This window comes from Macaca mulatta, chromosome X (assembly GCF_049350105.2).
Source record: "Macaca mulatta isolate MMU2019108-1 chromosome X, T2T-MMU8v2.0, whole genome shotgun sequence".
Taxonomy (NCBI): Eukaryota; Metazoa; Chordata; class Mammalia; order Primates; family Cercopithecidae; genus Macaca; species Macaca mulatta.
The window spans coordinates 137,093,235-137,114,145 of record NC_133426.1 but is presented as its reverse complement, the minus strand read 5'-3'; the positions used below and the strand labels follow the sequence as shown (position 1 = coordinate 137,114,145).

Here is a 20,911-nt window from a genome sequence, read left to right as displayed (position 1 = left end):
AGTTTCCTTGAACATATTCAACTAGAAGGGCAAGGCATTTTCCTACATAAAACATTATAATTTTCCCAGTACTCCAAAGGTTTTCCAATAAATAATTTTTCAGTGAAAAGGCCTGGATCAAACCTAGAAGTGACACCAGTCCCCGACAAACACAAGTCACAGGTCCCTGTGCAGGTCTCAGGGTCGAGTCATCCAAGAACACCAACACTGCCATGAGCCTGGCCTGTGGTTTCATCTTTCTCAAAGGGACCAGCTGGACGGTCCAAGCTGCTTTACAGAAGAGTTCTATCTGGTAAGCCCAGGTGGTGAACGAAGCCAAAGATGACAACATAAGAAGTGGTCAAAGGCAAGGTTTCCTAGCGCTGCCTTTGTCTTCTTCCCACCGCCTGGCCTGAGTGCTGAAGCTGGGCCCCAGGAGGGGAGTTCTTCAGTGGGGCCTGCTCACCCAGGCTGGAGCAAGTCCACTGGCCTGTCATGCAGGGAAGAGCTCTGGCAGGCTTTCTCCATAGCAGTACTTTGCTATGGGGTCCCAGTTGGTGTTCTCATGCTGCAGGCTCTGGGATGAGGTCCTGCTTTTGACCAGGCACAACTCCAAGTGATCTTTGACTGCCATAGAGAGGTTCTGGAATGCCACAGCTGCCCGATTGAGGAAGTGCTCCAGGAGAAGTTGCTTGCTGGGCTGCAGGCAGCCGGAGACACAATACTCAGCAGCCATTTGACCAGCAGCCATCGCTGCAGTACTGCTTTGTGCTAGAGACGTTGACGTTACAGCAGCCATTCACCAGCAATCCTTCCTCTCACAAACGTAGCTGAGTTCATCTGTGATGAGGTGTTTCCCTTTAATGGGGTTGCGGCACTGATTGCTGGGAGGACTGCTATTGCCGAAGTTAAACTGCACTTTCCACGGGATGGGCTGATCATGGTCTTGAACCTGCAGGGGAATTTCCATCCCTCACTGCCCTCTCCTCCTGCTTGGAGGTGCTGCTGAGGAAGTAGACAAGCGCAGCCCAAAGACCAGGGCGAGAACCCACTTCTTCCGCAGAAGCCGGCGCCACACCATGGCTGCCAGGTTCACCATCCCAGCGCGGATGTGGGGTGCGGCGGCCAGGGCATGAAACGCAGCAGGCCTCGCCCTTGGGTGCCAGGCAGCCCCATCCCTCCAGGCGGGCGCGGGCGCCAGGGCCTGCGGCCCAGTCTGCTTTAATCCGTTTTAAAAATGTCTCTTTTTCTGGGTTTTGTGTTCTGTTAGTAATCAAAAAAGGTATAAACTACAAATGTTTCCATTAATTTGGCGTGTAAACAATAGAAACTAGTGGGATCATATTTTTTAAACCATAGTCATAAGCCTGAAACTTGATTTTCTAAATTGTATTTTCTGGACTACATTGAAACTAGTGTTATTGACCTCTTTAATACCTATGGAAAACCCACCATAATTATTTGGTTCTCATTAAAAATAAGGTTGAGGAGATGGCTCAAAATAAAAGCCGCAAGGCTTTTTACCTAATTTATGTCTACCCTTACACAATTTTTTGCTTTCCACTTCATTCTACCTTTCATTCTAAAGGTACTCAATGAATGTTTGTTGAGTGAATGAAAATCTGATTAAATATTTTGAAATAGGCTTTATGATTTTTGAACTTGAAAATGTGCCCTAAACCATAAATAATTACATACAACCTAAGTTTCCTTCATTTTTTAAATTAATAAGTTTCTTTTTTAGAGCAGCTTATGTTCACAGCAAAATCAAATGGAAAGTGGAGAGTTTCCATATAATCTCTGTCCCTGTAGAAGCACAGTATCCCCCACTATCAACATCCTCCACCAAAATGGTACATTTTGTTACAATTGATTACAATTTGTTACTATTGATGAACCTACATTAACATATCATCATTACCTAAAGTTTATAGTTTACATTAGGGTTCATTCTTGGTCTTGTATATTCTTTGGGTTTTGACAAATTTAAAATGGTGTGTATCCACCATTGCTGTATCATACAGAATAGTTTCACTGCCCTAAAAATCCTCTGTGCTCCCCCTTGTCATCCCTTCCTCTTCACTAATCACTGGCAATGACTAATCTTTTTACTATCTCCAGTAAAAAGTTTTGCCTTTTCCAGAATATTATATTGTTGTAATCCTATAGTATGTAGCCTTTTCAGATTGGCTTTTTTCACTTAGTAATATACATTTAATTTTCTTTCATGTCTTTTCATGGCTTGATGGCTCATTTCTTTTTAGCACTGAATAATATTCCATTGTCTGGATGTACTGCAGTTTATCCATTCACTTACTGAAGAACATCTTCATTGCTTCCAACTTTTAGCAATTATGAATAAAGCTGCTATAAACATCCATGTGCAGATTTTTGTGTGGACACAAGTTTTTAGTTCATTTGGATAAATGCTAAGGAGCATGATTGCTGGATAGTATGATAAGAGTATGTTTAGTTTTGTAAGAAACTGACAAACTGTCTGCTTACTTTGCATTTGTTTAATTTGTTCTTCTTGTTTTAGTTTCCTAAGGTAAAAGCTTAGATTATTAATGTTAGAACTTTCTTTATGTCTAATAGATGGATTAAATGCTATAAATTTCCCGCATAAGTACTGCTTTCACTGCATTTCACAAATTTTAATAACTTGTATTTTCATTTTCATTTATTTTAAAATACTTGTAAATTTTTCTTGAGATTTCTTTTTTAATCTATGTGTTACTTAGAAGTATACTGTTCAAACTCCATGTATTTAGGGAATTTCCAGCTATCTTTCTGTTACTGATTTCTAATTTACTTCCATTGTGATCCGAGAACATACATTGTAAAATTTCTCTTCTTTTACTTTTTAAGGTGTGCTTTATGGCCCATAATGTGGTCTCTCTTGGTTAAACTTCCATGTGAGTTGAGAAGAATGTGTAATCTGCTTTTATTAGATGAAATAGTCTATACATGGTAATTATATACAGTGGTTTGATGGTGGTGTTCAGTTCAACTGTGTCATTACTGATTTCTGTTTGCTGGATCTGTCCATTTCTGATAGAAGGGAGCTAAACTCTCCAACTGTAATAGTAGATTCATGTATTTCTCCTTGCAGTTCTATCAGTTATTCGCTTGTGTATTCTAATGCTCTGTTGTTAGGCTCATAAACAGTATTGGTATGTCTTCTTGGTGTATTAACCCCTTCAATAGTATGCAATGCCCCTCTTACTCCCTGATAAATTTCATTGCTCTGAAATCAACTCTGTCTGAAATTAATATAGCCACTTCCACTTTCTTTTAATTAGTGTTAAAATGGCATATCTTTCTCCATCTTTTTACTTTTAATCTATATGCACCCTATATTTAAAGTGGATTTCTTGTAGACAACCTATGGTTAGGTCTTATTTTTTAATCCACACTGACATCTGTCTTTTAATTGGTATACTTAGACAATAATTTTTAAAGTGATTATTGATATAGTTGCATAAATATCTACCATATTTGTTGCTATTTTCTTTTGGTTACCCTTGTTTTTTGTTTCTAGTTTTGTCTTCTGTACTTGTTCCGCCTTTGTATTTTTAATTGAACATATTATATTATTCGATTATTTTCTCCTTTATCATATCATTTATACTTCTTTTTTCACATTTTTTGGTGGTTGCCGTAGATTATATACATTTACAATTAATTCAAGCCCACTTTCAAATAATGCTATATCATTTCATGCGTACTACAAGTATCTTATAATAGCAAAATGCTCCTGATTCTCCCCTTCCACTTCTTGTATCATTGCTGTCATTTTTTTTTCACTTGTCCATAAGCATACATAAATACATACAGGAATACTTCACCTCACAGATATTACAGGTTCCGTTTCAGACCATTGCAATAAAGCTAATATTGCAATAAAGCAAGTCATATGAATTACTTGGTTTCCCAGTTCATATAAAAGTTGTCTACATTATACTGTAGTCTTTTAAGCATAATGCCTAAAAAAATGTACATACCTTAATTTTAAAAGACTGTATTGCTAAAAAAAAAATATGCTAACTATCATCTGAGCCTTCAGCAAGTTGTAATCTTTTTGCTGGGGGAGAATTTTGCCTTTATGTGGATGGCTGCTGACTGATCAAGTTGGTGGTTGCTGAAGGTTGATGTGACTGTGGCAATTTCTTCAAATAAGGCAATAATGTATACTGCATCAATTGACTCTTCTTTTCATTAAAGATTTAGCTATAGTATGTAATGCTGTTTAATAGTATTTTACCCACAGTAGAACTTTTTTCAAAATCGAAGTCAATCCTCTCAAACCCCATAACTGCTTTATCAACTACATTTGCGAAATATTCTAAATCCTTTGTTGTCATTTCAACAATGTTCACAGCATCTTCATCAGGAATAGATTCCATCTCAAGAAACCATTTCTTTGCTCATCCATAGGAAGCAACTCCTTGTTCATTAAATTTTTATCCGGAGGCTCCAGCAATTCAATCCATATCTTTAGGCTCCACTTCTAATTCTAGATGTCTTGCTATTCCCACCACATCTGCCATTACTTCCTCCACTGAAGTCTTGAACTCCTGAAATTCATCCATGAGAGGTGAAGTCAACTCCCAGACTCCTGTTAATATTGATACTTTGACCTCCTCCCCTGAATCATGAACGTTCTTAATGGCATCATGAATCCTTTCCAGAAGGTTTCCAATCTACCCAGATCCATCAAAGGAATCACTATCTATGGCAACTATGGCCTTATGAAATGATTTTTTAAAATAATAAGACTTGAAAGTCAGAATGACTTCTTGATCCACAGGCTACAGAATGGATGTTGTGTTAATAGGTGTGAAGACAACATCTGTTTCCTTGTACTTCTCCATCAATACTCTTGGGTGACTATGTGCATTGTCGACAGCAGTAATATTTTGAAAAGAATATTCTTTTCTGAGTAGTAGGTATCAACAGTGGGCTTAAAATATTTGGTAAACCATGCTATAAACAGATATGCTGTCACCCAGACTTAGTTGGTCCATTTCTAAAGCACAGGAAGAGTAGATTTAGCATAATTCTTTTTTTTTTTTTTTTTTTTTTTTTTTTTTTTTTTTTTTGAGATGGAGTTTCGCTATTGTTGCCCAGGATGGAGTGCAGTGGCGCAATCTCGGCTCACTGCAACTTCCGCCTCCCGGGTTCAAACAATTATCCTGCCTCAGCCTCCTGAGTAGCTGGGATTACAGGCACCTGCTACAAAGCCCAGCTAATTTGTGTATTTTTAGTAGAGATGGGGTTTCACCATGTTGGCCAGGCTGGTCTCGAACTCCTGACCTCGTGATCCACCCACCTCAGCCTCCCAAAGTGCTGGGATTACAAGTGTGAGCCACTGTGCCTAGCCTCATTATAATTCTTAAGGCCCTAGGATTTTTGGAATAGTAAATGAGGATTGGTTTCAACTTAAATTCACGAGCTGCATTAGCCCCTCACAAGAGTCAGTCTACTTTTTGAAACTTTGAAGCCAGGCATTGACTTCTCTCCAGGTATGAAAATCCTAGATGGCATCTTATTTCAATAGAAGGCTGTTTTGTCTATATTGAAAATTTATTGATTAGTGTAGCCATTTTCATCAACTGTGTTAGCCAGATTTTCTGAATAACTTGTTGCAGTTTTTACATCTCCACTTACTACTTTACCTTGCACTTTTATATTATAGAGATGGCTTCTTTCCTTAAACCTCATGAACCAGCCTCTGCTAGCTTCCAGCTTTTTCTTTGCAGCTTCCTCAGCTCACCTCTCTCAGCCTTCACAGAATTTAAGAGAGTTAGGGCCTTACTCTGGATCAGGCTTCAGTTTAAGGGAATGTGTGGCTACTTTGTTCTTCTATGAAAGTCACTAAAACTTTCTCCATATCAACCATAAGGCTATTTCACTTACTTATCATTCTTGTGTTCGCTGGAATAGCACTTTTAATTTCCTTCAAGAACTTGTCATTTGCATTCACAACTTGGTTAACTGTTTGGTGCAAAAGGCACTGCTTTCAGCCTCTCTTGGCTTTTGACATGCCTTCCTCACCACACTAAATCATTTATAGCTTTGATTTAAAGTGAGAGACGTGTGACACTTCCTTTTACTTGAACACTTAGAGACCACTAAAGGGGTATCAATTGACCTAATTTTAATATTGTTGTGTCTCAGGGAATAAGAAAGCCCAAGGAGAGGGAGAGAGATGGGGGATTGTCTGATCAGTGGAGCAGTCAGAACACACACATTTACCAAGTTTGCCGTCTTCTATGGGCACAATCCATGGCACCCGAAAGAATTACAGTGGTAACGTCAAAGATCACTGAACACAGATCACTATAAAAGGTACAATAATAATGAAAAAGTTTGAAATATTGTGATAATTACCAAAATGTGACCCAGAGAATTATCAAAATGTGAGCACATGCTGTCAGAAAAAAATGGCACCAATAGATTCGCTTGACACAGGGTTGCCACAAACCTTGAATTTGTAAAAAAAAAAAAAAAAAAAAAAAAAAGCCTGTGAAGTTCAGTAAAGCTAAATGCAATAAAATGAGGCCTGCCTGTATACAAGTTCAGTATCCCCTATCCACAATGCCTAGGACCAGAAGTTTTTTGACGTTGGATTTATTTTTTTTTTTGATTTTGGAATATTTGCATTGTACTTACTGGTTCAGCATCCCTAATCTGAACATTCGAAATCCAAAACACTCCAGTGAGCATTTCTCGTGAGCATAACCTTTGAGCATCTTGTTGGTACACAAAAAGTTTCAGATTTGGGGGCATTTCAGATTTTGGATTTTGCATTATAGATTGTCAACCTGTATATACATATTTATGCATACATAAATGAATACATTGTTGCTATTGTTATTTTGAAAAGTTATATGCTATAATAGATCAGTTAAGAAGAAGAAAAATAAAACTTTTGGGGGGGGTTGTTTTTTTGTTTTTTGTTTTTTTGTTTTGTTTTGTTTTTTGAGACGGAGTTTTGCTCTTCTTGTCCAGGCTGGAGTGGAATGACGTGATCTTGGCTCACTAAATCTCCACCTCGCGGGTTCAAGTGATTCTCCTGCCTTAGCCTCCTGAGTAGCTGGGATTACAGGCGCTTGCCACCACACCTGGCTAATTTTTTGTATTTTTAGTAAAGACGGTGTTTCACCATGTTGGCCAGGCTGTCTTGAACTCCTGACCTCAGGTGATCTACCCACCTCAGCCTCCCAAAGTGCTGGGATTACAGGTATGAGCCACTGCGCCCAGCCAAAAGTTTTTATTTTACCTTCACTTTTTCATTCTTTGATACTCTTCCTTTCTTTATGTAGATCCAGATTTCACAGGGTACAGAATTCTAGGTTGTTGATTTTTTTTTCTCTTAACTCCATAAATATTTTATTCCACTTTTTATTTGTACAATTTCTGAAAAGAAGGCAGATGTAATGTTTATTTGTGCTCCTCTATAGGTAAAGTGTTTGTTTCCCTTGTGGTTTCTTTCAAGATTTTTTCTTTATTTTGATTTTCTTAAGTTTGAATATGATATGCATAGGCAGAAGGGGTTTTTGGCATTTAATCCTGTCTCGTGTTCTCTGAACTTCCTGGATCTATGGTTTGGTGTCTGACATTAATTTGGGAGAAATTCTCAGTCATTATTGCTTCAAATATTGCTTCTGTTTCTTTCTTTCTTCTCCTTCCAGCTATTCCCATTACACATGTTTCCACCTTTTGTAGTGGTCCTATAGTTCTTGGATATTCTGTTATGTACTTTTATCAGTCTTTTTTTATTTTCAACTTTTATTTAAAGTTCAGGGGTACATGTGCAGGATGTGCAGGTTTGTTACATAGCTAAATGTGTGCCATTGTGGTTTGCTGCACAGATCACCCCATCACCTAGGTAATAAGCCCAGTGTGCATTAGCTGTTTTTCCTGATGCTGTCCCTCCTCCCAGCCCCTACCCTCCAACAATCCCCAGTGTGTGTTGTTCCCTCCCATGTGTCTATGTGTTCTCATCATTCAGCTTCCACTTATAAGTGAGAACATGCAGTATTTGGTTTTCTGTTCCTGCGTTAGTTTGCTAAGGATAATGACTTCTAGCTCCATCCATGTTCCTGCAAAGGACATGCTCTCATTCCTTTAAATAGCTGCATAGTATTCTGTGGTGTATATGTACCACATTTTCTTTATCCAGTCTATCATTGATGGGCATTTGGGTTGATTCCATGTCTTTGCTATTGTTAACAGTGCTGCAGTGAACATACACATGCATGTGTCTTTATAATAGAATGATTTATATTACTTTGGGTGTATACCCAGTAATGGGATTGCTGGGTCAAATGGTATTTCTGGATCTAGGTCTTTGAGGATTCACCACACTGTCTTCCACAGTCTTTGAAGTAATTTACACTCCCACCAACAGTGTAAAAGCTTTCCTTTTTCTCCACAACCTTGCCAGCATCTGTTGTTGTTTTTCTTTTTGTTTTTGCTATGGTCTGAATGTATGTGTCCCCCAAAATTCATATTGAAACTTAATCAGCAATGTGCTATTAGTAGATGAGGCCTTTGAGAGGTGATTAGGTCATAAGGGCAGAGCCCTTATGAATGGGATTAATACACTTATAAAAGAGACCCCAAAGAGCCACTTGTCCCTTCCTAATGTGAGGACACAGGTGGAAGGCACCATCTATGAACTAGGAAATAGGCCCTCACCAGACACCAAAGCTACTGGCACCTTGATCTTGGACCTCCAAGCTTCCAGAATTGTGAGAAATAAATTCCTGTTGTTCATAAGCTACCCAGTTTGTGGTATTTGGTTATAGCAGTTAAAACGGACTAAGACAGGTTTTCAGTTTTGGAATTTTCTATTGCCGTATCCTCAAGCTCAGGGATTATTTCCTTAGTTATGTCCAGTCTAATAGTTACCCCATCAAAGGCATTCTTCATTTCTACTAGTGTTTTTGATCTCTAATATTTGATTTTATTCTTTCTTTGAATTTCTTCTTTCTGCTTTTATTATCCATCTGTTCTTGTATGTTGTCTAATTTTTTCTTTAAAGCCCATTGCATATTAATCCTAGTTTTTAAAAAAAAAATTATCAGTCTGATAAGTTCAGCATCTCTTCCATATCTGAGTCTGGTTCTGGTGTTTTCTGTATCTCTTAAAACTGTGTTTTCTACTGTTTAGTATGCCTTGTAATTTTTTTGTTAAAATCTGGGCATGATGTACTAGGTGAAAGAAACTCTCATAAGTAGCCCTTTAGTAATATGGTGGTAAGGTATGGAGGAAGGGAAAGCATTCTCTAGTTCTATGATTAGGTCTCAGTCTTTTGGTGAACCTGTGTCCCTGAACTGTGAACTTCACCAGTGCTTCTCAGTTTTATCCCACTCCCACCACCACCCCCCTGCGCACACACACACACACACACACACACACCCCTTTGGTGGGACAGGATGGCTGGAGGGGACTGGAGTTGAATATTTATCTTCCCCCAGGTCTGTTAGGCTCTGCTAAAATAGTTTTTCCTGAGAGCAGGCCTTGTGAAGACCAAAATGGTCTGCAATTTCAAAATTGTTCCTTTTCCGCTTCCCCTGTCAGAAACATGAGATTTTTCTCTGATATTTACTGTGAGGAACTGGTATATTTCCTGGAGGTAAAACTTACGAATGTGTGGGAGCTCTCCAATGATTGGGTCCTCCTGGAGTGTTTGTTTGTTTGTTTTGAGACCGAGTCTTGCTCTGTCACTCAGGCTGGAGTGCAGTGGCACGATCTCAGCTCAGTGCAACCTCTGCCTCCCAGGCTCAAGCAATTCTCCTGCCTCAGCCTCCTGAGTAGCTGGGATTACAGGCACGTGCCACCACACCAAGCTAATTTCACAGACTTGTCCACACAGCCTCCAGCAATTGCTTAATTACAGCTTAGGTTTTCCTACCCAAGGACTGCGTCCCCTGGAGGTTTCTGCTCATGGGTTTTTGGTCCAGTAAATTGTGATTCTCTATATTCACCTGTCTGTATCTCCAGTTTTGTTTTGGGGGCAGCTGTTTGCCCTATAACCTCACTTCACTAACAAATATAAAAAAGAGTTGTTGATTTTTCAGGTTGTTCAGCTTTTTACTTGTTATTACGACAGAGTGGCAGCTTCTAAATGTCCTTACACGCCAGACTGGAAACTGGAAATCTTGTGTCTTAGTTTTTACATTTATCTTTCCTCTGTGGGACGAGTCAATGCTATAGTCATGTGTGTGTGTGTGTGTGTTTCAAATTGTTGGTTAACAGTTATTTGAAAAGAAGTACATGAAAACGTGCATATTAAGAAATCTTGGGCCAGGTGCGGTGGCTCACACCTGTAATCCCAGCATTTTGGGAGGCTGAGGCAGGTGGATCACAAGGTCAGGAATTCGAGACCAACCTGGCCAATATGGCAAAACCCCATCTCTACTGAAAATACAAAAAGTAACCAGGCATGGTGCAGGCACCTGTAGTCCCAGCTACTCAGGAGGCTGAGGCAGGAGAATTGCTTGAACCCAGGAGGCAGAGGTTGCAGTGAGCCAAGATGGCACCACTGCACTTCAGCCTAAGGCGACAGAGTGAGACTCTGTCAAAAAAGAAAAAAAGAAAAGAAAAGGAAAAAAAAGGAAGGAAGGAAAGAAAGAAATCTTGAAATGCAATTGCATATTCACTAACACAACTCTATCTGTGCCTCATATTTCCTTTTCCGGGCTCCCATATTTGTGTGCTCCCATAACCGTGTCCCTCAGCATTTGCTTTCCAGCCTGCTAACCTCTGGCACTACTTTGATTCTTCATTACTCCCCCTTACATTTTCAGTAAAAATAAAATGAGTGTAACTGAAGTTAGAATCTGACTCTTTATACAAAGCTATGGAGCAGCAGGAAATTCTGAGGTTAAGTTTCTCAATGCTACATTCTTTAAAAACATCGGTCAGCAACATTATTGTGTAGGCACTTGTCGGTTCAAGGGAATTGGTCCTGTATTTTATTATTACAGGGCTGTTACCATTTCCTACATTTCAAATAAAAGAAATTGATGTTACCTCAAAATATCTTAGTTATATCTGAGGTGGAGAATGAGGAATATGATGTGAACTTTTGTGTGTTGGAATCCTAGTTCATTTATAAAAGCGGGCCTGTGTGCTTTTGTGTCCATCTCTTGCTGACATGGCCAACTCAAACCTAAAGTTCTTCATCAAGAGGAAGAACCAACCTTTTTGTGGTATTCAGATGAACCACAAATGAATCTGGATATATGGTTTCATATTTTATATTGATTGTTTAGCCTTAGTATCACAGGCAGAAGCTCTGAAGGAAGAAAATGACAGCCTCCGTTGGCAGCTCGATGCCTACCGGAATGAAGTAGAACTGCTCAAGCAAGAACAAGGCAAAGCCCACAGAGAAGATGACCCAAACAAAGAACAGCAACTGAAACTCCTGCAACAAGCCCTGCAAGGAATGCAACAGGTAAAGGCATTTTGGTTTTCTGAGCTTCTGGGTAGAATAGCATCAGCTTCTCACCTGTAGAAGAGTCCCCTGCAAGCAAATCGAATATCAAACCTATTCTTCTTCTTGATGTAATATTATCTGGCATGGCTGAGGAAGGAATTATTGTTGTGGTTAATTAAATATTCCAGTTAATACAGAGATAGCAATGGATTGCCAATTTTCAAAGAATGAGCATTAAATGAAAAATATTTAACATTAGACTACACTGAACATAATCTAATCTTTTCCTTATGCTTCAGAAGGTACTTAGGGATCTAGACAGGGCCTCAGGGTCTTTACGAAGAACCTCAATTATTTAGATATGAAAAAATGCTGATGAACACATATCTAGTTGATAGAATACCAAGAAATATAGCCTTTTAAAAGGAATGGCAGGAATCTACCCTTGATTTGAGTAGAAATAGGTACATTATAGGTTTTTAAGTGTCAATGCTTTGAGCGCATAATACCAACTTGTTTTTATTTTGTTTTGTATTAACAGTCACTTATGTGAATGAGTTTACCTGTGCATAATTCAAAGTGTAAAAAGCAAAGTAAATAAATGCACCCAACTGTGATTGCATTCACAGAAGTGTAGCAGATGTTCAACATCTAGGAGTTTTATGTAACCATCACCACAGTGATTCTACAGTTTAAAAGTTATCAACAGCTGCCTTCACTATAGTAAAGGAGTAGTGCCTCTGAGTAAGGCCACTGTTGTCTTCTGTCATGCTAGACTACCAGCCATTGTCCTTATACCTTAAATTGTGCAATAGTTTTTAACTGTATGCCTTGAAATTATCTAGGGCAAAGCAAATTGCTGGTTGGAAATTACAAATCATGAACAATGGTCTATTCTGGCACTAGGAACCCTAAGTTATTCTTTCTGCCACCATTGTCTTCCTATACAACAAGTAATATGACATTAATATTTCACCTTTTCTGTTAACAAAATGTGTGAAGTAATGCTCACCTTCCTTTTACCATCACCATGGAGTTTAATTAGAACATGTAAATTATATCATAGATCTTTCTATGGAAAAAATGCACCTCCTCACCTACACTTCAAAGAATTTTGACAATGTACATTGTACCATGCTTTTTAGCCCTTCCAATGGTCTTTTGCAAGCCTCTGAAAAGCACGACTTTGGAAATATTTTTGTTGTTGCTGTTTTTCCCCTCTTTGATTTTCAAACCATTTCACATAAGGATAGTTCTGCTACTTAAATGAAATTCAAAAATGATGAAATTTTATTTTGTTTCATCACTTCAAAGACCTCAGTGAGAATTAGGTCTCTACCTCTTAAAAATAATTTCACTCGTTTTGATTATTTTGTATTGAAAAAAAAATGCCTTGTAAACGATGATAAAATTTCTCCCATCTTATCTCAAAAGATGTATAGTATAATAAGGTGTGTAAGGACATGAACTCTGGGGTTGACCCAACCTGCTTTTAAATCCCAGCTCTGCTACTGACTATCTGAATGGCATTAGGGAAGCCACTTAACCTCTCCTAGCCTTAGGGATCATAGTAACATAGGGTCATTGTGAGGCTTAATTGAGACCGTGCATATAAAACCCTTAGCACAATGCTTAGTACATATTAGGCACTCAAATAAATATTATTTGTTGAAATTATTAGTAATGAAATTATTAGTAATTAGCTAAATATAGCTTCCTGCCTACTTATATGGAAACTAACATATGTAAAATTTGGATTCTTTACTACTTTCCTCATAGAAATTGAACTTGGCTTGGCAAATGGCTATTTGCAAGAATGCTTTACAACATTACATTTACTTCTATGCAGCAATCAAAACATTGCCCACACAGTATTAACTGCACCCTACTTTGACCCCCGCCCAGAATAGGGAAGAAGTTAAGTGACTGGATCAATTAGTTTCTCAGGACCTTTCTCAAATATTAACAAGTTCAAAGGAATTTCTTAAGAGCCAGATAAAATAATGTAAAGTGAAAATATCTTGATTTGCCCAATCTCTTTATGGAAAAATGTTCGTGTGTGCTGGAGGAAAGTGAGGCAGGCCCACCTGATATATCTAAATTCAGCCAGGGATTTTAAATGAAGTGTGGCTCCATAATTCATAAATTGATTGTCTTTGGTCTTTCTTATAGCATCTACTCAAAGTCCAAGAGGAATATAAAAAGAAAGAAGCTGAACTTGAAAAACTCAAAGATGACAAGTTACAGGTGGAAAAAATGTTGGAAAATCTTAAGGAAAAGGTACATGCGCCCTAAGTGAACCTTTTTCCTTGCCCCTTTACCTACTTTTCAGTGACAGTGAAAATGCCCTGGAAGTTATGCTCTAAAATCGATGGGGAATGTTTGGCTGATTGGAGATTAAAAGCCCCTCTCGGGGGTAATTCTTATACTAAGGGCTTTGCTTTTAGGTATGAGTCCTTGGCATTTCTAAGGGTTCTGGAGTGTACACCTTTCAATGAATAAGTAGTCGGTTCATCCCTAAAATTCCTCAGTCTTCTGTCTTGGAGACGACCAGAGTGCACACCTCTTCCCTGCTTCATCTTGTCAAGCAAATAGCAACATAGAAAACTCATGTGACACAAAGTACCTTTAATCAAGCATCTCATTAAAGGAAGAAACACAAGTGCAGCTAGCACATTGGCATTTCTTTGCAGCTAGTCAATTTAGTGTAATAATGAGCAACTGCAGATGAGAGGAATAGCCAATACCAAGAAGAGGGAAACCTTGGGGAAAAAAATGAGACACAGTATTCTAAAGCTAGAAGCCAAGATGGGACTTTATCAAGTGAGAGCTCTCAGCAATAAGAACCACCAATGAGGACCAGAGAGTCTAACATCTGGATGGAATCGTATATCACAACCATGAATCAGGTGCCCATTCTATTCCAGGTGTGTAAAGTCAACCTCTCCAATCTCCTTGATGCATCAATATTCAGCTGACGTTATCCTCTGAAAAGGGAAGCCCATTGACCAGAACTTTCTTGTTTTGATATCTCTAAAGGAAGAGAAGATTAGGAGCTTGGACCGAGAGTCAGAAATCAACAGTGATACAGTTCCTCAAGAACATATTCTCTTTATCTTCTGTTCTCAGCTCAGGAAGATGCAGTGCATACAGGCCCTGAGTGTGTTTACCAGCACAGTGCCTTCCCCTAGAGTGCCATTAAGAACTGGCAACCTTGGTGTAGTTGAAACAAATGATTGAAAGTGTTTTCTTCTAGAGGCCATTTGCAACGTGCTTTTAATTCTTCCACTTCATAAAACCAACTCACGTTCCAGTTTTGTGGGCACTATTAAAGAAACAAGCATAATCCCAGAGAAATTCATTTATCAAGCATTTAATTGAAAAGCGCCAAAGCTGCTCTACTTATCAGGACTTTCCTCATACCATCAGGGCTTCTAAAATGTCCCAGAGCTGCCACATTTTGCTTCCTGCATAAAATGGATTATGTAGCCAGAAGACTGTAGATAGACATGGGGTTATGCTCATGGCATTATGCTTAGAATTGCTCTTCAGGATTGACATCACAATTTGCCCTAAGGACATTTTTTTGTGTAAGTAGCTTTCTGGTTTGTAAAGTATTTCATTTAAAGAAGTAAGAGGTAAGAGGTCAAATGGCATAGAAGAAACTTACCATATTGTGCCTAAGGACAAGTGTTTCCCATTTGGAAACTGAATAGACCGTGAAGTGTTGGCTGATGAAGACGGGGAAAAGATCCAACTGATAATCCAAAAAAACAGTGAGTCAAAATATGTTTTTCCCTGTTATTTTAAGCAAAGGTTCTTTTAGAGAAATTCATGACAGTTCATTATAAACTGATCTTCTCTGGGAAGCTGATTTGTGACCAAATATTTCAACCTGACACAATTAGGTTAGGAAGCAAAGTACCATCACATTAGACTGCAAAAATAATTTCAGGTTGAAAGGAAAGCAGTAAGTTTTGGTGAGGAGGCATCTCTTTTTTTATTTGCTTTTGTTTGGGTTTCTTGACAGTAAGCTACAGGGTGAGTTATTGTCAGTGTTTTGCAATATAACAATGTGACTTATGTCTGTCTTACTGCGGAAAGAACTAAGCTCTTTGAATCTGCTAGTAAAATTCAAGGTGATAAGCATCCCTTCAATGTACCTTCTAATTTTTTAAATGCCAGCTATAATAAAATTGAAGTCAGGTTTAAGTAAGGCTGCAGTTCTATTCAAGATGGCTAAAACTTCCCAGAATATTTTCACATCTTAAATCAACCCCAATCTGTTAAACTCTCACACTTAAGAAACGGCTTACCATATCATTTAATGTTTTAAGGGGGTCAGAAGCAGATGTGAAGCCCGTGGCTTAGAAGTGAGCTAGTAGTTTAAATCAAACTTGGCATAATGGTTACTGCCTGGATTGAATTCTAAAGGCCAAAGATTGAGTAGGTCATCAAGAAAGGGTTCCCCTCTGACTACAGCTAGGAAGCCTGTAAATTCACAAAACAACATGTCGTGCGGCATAGACCATTCATTTCACTCAGAGACAGCATCCTGGAAGCTTTGAAGACATCTTTAAAGAAAACAGAAGGAATCCTGTCCCTGCTAAGGGTTTGTGGAAAGGAAGAAGTGAAAATGCATCTGAGTCAGCCATGATCTGCCCCCCCAAGGAGCATTTCAGCAGCATTTTCTTTTCAGCAGTAAAAGAAGCAGTGATTTCTTTTATTCCTTCTTCTGAAAGCTTTTCCTTCACATTTATAATAACAGAAAAGATATTCTCAGTACCCAAAGAGAGAAAGAAAGAGCCATGAAAGGACTGGAGGTATTTTTCAGTTTGATTGCTGGTCATGGATTTCACCTGAGTTTCTCTTATGAAACCTTCCTGCTACACTCTGAAAGAGAAAAATTTTCCACAACAAAGAAGGCCATTGACTAATGCTATTTTTTGTCATGGGCATTTCTTGCTGTAAAGTCAGGAATATTCTAACTGATAATGTCCTTATCAGAGAGAGAGAGAGAGAGAGTAGTAAATGAAAAAATGAAAACTCTAATTTTTAGTTCAAAAACCAACAGTTGGTTAACTATGAGTGGAAAGAAAGCTCTAAGTTTTAGTCCAAAAACCAACAGTTTATTAACTATCAGTGGATTGGCAATGTAGCCAATGTAGATTCTCCGTTGAGATGGGACTTACCATTAACAGAGTGTGGACCTAAAACTGTAAAAAAAAAAAAAAAATGGTCCTTTTAACAGTGGGATGAAATCCTGGCTCCACTTCCTTGCAGTGTGATCTTAGTCAATTTACCTGAGCCTCACTTTCATCATCTGTAGAATGGAGATAACACTTATCTAACAGTGCCTAGCATCTTGTTAGTATACCATAAATGTTGGGTCTAGTTGCCCAGATTGCTTGTATAAAGTCAAGATGAAGGCAGAAAAAAAAAAAAAAAAACTGGTGAAGGTAAATGTTTAAATGTTTCTGTGTTTTGGAGCCCTAAAAATAAGCTTTGGAATATCTGTGATGCTTTTGTAATTTATGATGTTTTCCCTCCCATTCAGTAATCTAAATTGAACAGTATTGCTTTTATAGTCCTGAGTTAAGTTACCTGTTGTGTAGTTAATTGAAACCAACTCTATTGCCAAATAAAGTGAACTGACCTGGGAAGCATGTTGTGTCCACAGGAAAGCTGTGCTTCTAGGCTGTGTGCATCAAACCAGGATAGCGAATACCCTCTTGAGAAGACCATGAACAGCAGTCCTATCAAATCTGAACGTGAAGCACTGCTAGTGGGTAAGGAAGCTAATGCACACATGCCACGTACAATGCCTGGGTACAATGGAGGAGGGGAGAGCTTTACCTAAGATTAACAAGCACACATCAAGCATTTATGAAGCATGGCAGCGCAAGAACTCAGAGTTCTGAAGATGATAGGTTAAGAACAACTACAAATTTCCAAATTTAACAGCAGCTGCCAGCCCCCCTCACACTCCTTGTAGCCACTGCCATGTCAAGCAGTCAAGCATGTCAGTACAAGCACTAAGCTAAGAGGGGTCAGCTGGAGAAACACACTGTAGATTTTTTTTAAATATCTGTGCAAGGATAGATAAGCCCTCTCATGTCCACTCAGGGGGCTAGTGCAGACCCTACTTGGCAGAGAGCTTTTCCAGAGAGCCTCTGGAGCAAGTATAGGCAAGTTTTTCCAGGTTACTAACTAAGCTATTTTTACACTTCTGACACCAAATGACAAGGGATTATTTGTTTGTTTGTTTGTTTGTTTTAACCTCCTGACACCAGATGCATGGTGTCTTTTCCAACACTACATCTCCAACTCTTCAATACCAAGTGGGTGTCCTACAGTTGAATTCCGTTCTCACACTCACTACCCAAAGTTAGAGTTTAACGTTAGACTCCATGGGTTTAAGGGCTCAGTCCCGGAAGACTGCCCTCTCTATAGATGCCAGTCTCAAATATAGGGTCTCCAAGTATCCTCTACTTCTGTCTGATTTGGCTACAAAGTCAGGGGTTTCCACAATACCCACCCCAGGTTTGATAATTTGCTAGAGTGGCTCACAGAACTCAGGAAAGTACCTTACTTACTCCTACCGATTTAGTATAAAGGATACAATGGAAGAGGTATATAGAGCAAGGTACTTCGAAGGGGTATGCGGAGTTTCTATACCTTTTTGGGTGTGTATCTTGTTGTGTTTGCCAACCAGAAACCCCTCTGAACCCCATCGTTTCAGAGTTCTTATGGAGGCTTCATTATATAGGCATGATTGATGAAATCACTGGCTATTGGTGATTAACTCAGTCTCCAGCCACTCTCTCCTCCCTGATGTTCCAACTCTCTGATCATGCCTAAGTCTTTCTGATGGCCAGCCCCAATTCTAAAGCTATAAGGGGCCCCCAGCTACCCGTCATCTTAACTCTTATCACTCCAGAAATTCCAAGGGTTTTAGGAGCTGTGTGCCATGGGGACCAGGGACAAAGACCAGATATTTATTTTTTGATTATATCACAGTGGCAGATGACTCAGGAAGCTGCGGTGTGTTGGACGCTAGTGGGCTTTGATGAGGTTCATGCTAGCATTGCTCTCTGTAAAAAGTCATTCAGAAAAGCAAGATGGCACAAATGTTTAAAGAATCAGACAGACCTGGCTTCCCATCTTGACCCCACCATTTCTTCTCTGAGCTTCAGTTCCTCCATCTGCAAAATGGACATAATGATATTACCGACCCAAAAGGGCAGTTGTGAGTATTAAATACAGTAACTCACCTAAATCACTTAGCATAGTCCCTGGTCCATAGTAAGCCCTCAGTAAGTAGAAAACATTTTACACTTCACAGCGCTATTAACCAATGCTGGCTAACTTTATATTCCATTTGGAGAACAGTGGCAGATTGAGGCTGTAAAATATTTAAGAGGGGCTAATCATTTAAGAGTGACTGGTCTTGGGCCACAGCAGATAATCCCAGCTGCCATCTAGGAAGCTGAGCTATACAGTAGCCCCACTCTAGTCTCAAAAGCCCTCCACACTGACTGGCTTCTGCATATTTTTAAGGTATCTCTGCCTCCTTTGGTAATGGGTATTATCCTCAGATTTAACACTTTGATATGTTAATAAAGATGCACAGGGGGACCTGCCATTGAATCTTCAAGAAAAGTGACAACTTATTACAACTTATTAACGTCTTCCAAGTTCTTAACAAATTGGCATGGCAACAGGGAGACCTGTCAGAGAAATGCTGGGGATAGAAGGAAGCCTCTGTGAATGGATAGTCCTAGAAAAAAAGATTCTTAAAATAAGTGTTTCTTGTTTTGTTTTTTCAAGAAGGTAGTCTTGGGCTGGCACAGAGAAAGGAAAATCTATTTTTCAATCAGCTTTTTGGGTGTGAACCCACAAAATCGCTTGTTTTTAAACCTCTGGAGTTATTTCTTGGCATTTGACAGCCTTTCTTGGCCAGGACATCTAGAATTTCTTCAAACATGGAATGTCTTCTTCAGAATTTAAGTTTCTCAGCCAGAATCAATGTTTAGAACTTCAATTTACCTAGCCATTTAAGAATAAAGTAATGTTCTAAGTAATAGCATCCCTTTTGAACAGATTTTGAGCCCTGCCATCAGTTCCTTCTGGAACCCCTCTCCAACTTACCCCCTTGATTGAACTTCAAACACCAATTTAAACCTGTGTTAGTCTTTTGTCAGCCTCTTAAAGGGACAGACAAGTTGTAGTTTAGAAACCAAATCAAATTTTGCTTTTATTTCCTGGCAATTTTCAACAAACTCAATTCTGGGTCTATTTGATGCACTTAAGATCTTATGAAAGGAGGTGAACTCAAAACAAATTGAAAGAAAGAAATATTATACTTTTGAGCAATTTATTTTCCACCTGTTGCCAGAGAAAGAAGTATTAGAACAATTAACCTAATGGCCAGAACAATCAAGGCAGCATGTGAAGCTGCCAGTCACCCCAGAGTCAGGCTAAGTGGAAATCAGGGGCATTCCTGGAGGCTGTAAACTGCTATAAGAATTCTGTTACACAAGGAGATTCGAGGCTCTAAGCACAGAATGCTAGTGACCACTTGAGTTAGCCGTGAATGAAATGTTTGGCTTTTCTTTACAGAGCTATTCACAAAATAATACCCAAATACAATCAGCAGACTTTCTTGTGAGAGGCACAAGGTTAATCAGGAAAGTACATGATTTGTACGTTTACCACAACAGCAAGGCATTATTAACACCTAAGAGGCTAAAGTCTAAAGACTGTGAAGGAACTGCAAAAGCCCAGCACAGTGTAAATTCATTATAAAATCCTTGAATTCAGACAATGTTTAGCCATCACAAACAATGAAAGTGACTCCTCAAATGCCAGCTTTTCTACATGTGATACAGCACAGTAAGAGGCAGTATATGACTGTCCGGGTTCAAATGCCAGCTCTGCCACTTACCAGCTGTATGACCTTGGACAAGTTGCTTACACTTTTAGTGCGTCAGTGTCCTCAGCTGTGAAATGGGGATGACAATACCCACCTCATGGGATTATTATAAAGATTAAATGAGTAAGATACGTGTAAACTTAGAATAGTGTCCAGTATATTTATGTTGTACATATGAGTCAGCGCTTACTATTCACTGTCATGTGGAACCTCGAGGAATACAAGGCTCAAGTATAACCTCCATGCTCTTGTCTCTGTAGGGATTATCTCCACATTCCTTCATGTTCACCCATTTGGAGCAAGCATTGAATACATCTGTTCCTACTTGCACCGTCTTGATAATAAGGTATATGGGGGCCTAAAATGGGGATGTAACGGGATGTGTGGAGTTCTTTGTTAACAGGTAACCTGACTTTCCTCAAGCATAAATAGGTCATTAGTTACTGCTTTCAGGAAGTTTCCCTCACCTGCTCTCTCACTGTGATTCAGAGCAGAGCTTCCCTCTTGCAAGTAGGATGACCGTGTGTCCTGGTTTGCTGGGTACT

General features: G+C 39.1%; 1 protein-coding gene and 1 pseudogene across 6 annotated transcripts in view; one reads left to right on the top strand and one right to left on the bottom strand.

Annotated features, from left to right (window-relative positions):
• ENOX2 (ecto-NOX disulfide-thiol exchanger 2) overlaps positions 1 to 20,911 on the top strand; it is a 291,115-nt gene that overhangs the window by 266,269 nt on the left and 3,935 nt on the right. For 3 of the 6 annotated variants that reach the window (XM_015128190.3, XM_015128191.3, XM_077988105.1), the window contains 4 exons: positions 11,268 to 11,449; positions 13,604 to 13,711; positions 17,112 to 17,220; positions 20,627 to 20,712. In XM_015128190.3, coding sequence (XP_014983676.1) covers positions 11,268 to 11,449; positions 13,604 to 13,711; positions 17,112 to 17,220; positions 20,627 to 20,712 — 485 coding nt within the window. The remainder of the gene's footprint in view (positions 1 to 11,267; positions 11,450 to 13,603; positions 13,712 to 17,111; positions 17,221 to 20,626; positions 20,713 to 20,911) is intronic. The other 3 variants (XM_077988108.1, XM_077988106.1, XM_077988107.1) reach the window with 1 other exon arrangement.
• LOC100424150 (SREBP regulating gene protein pseudogene) lies at positions 473 to 1,078 on the bottom strand (annotated as a pseudogene).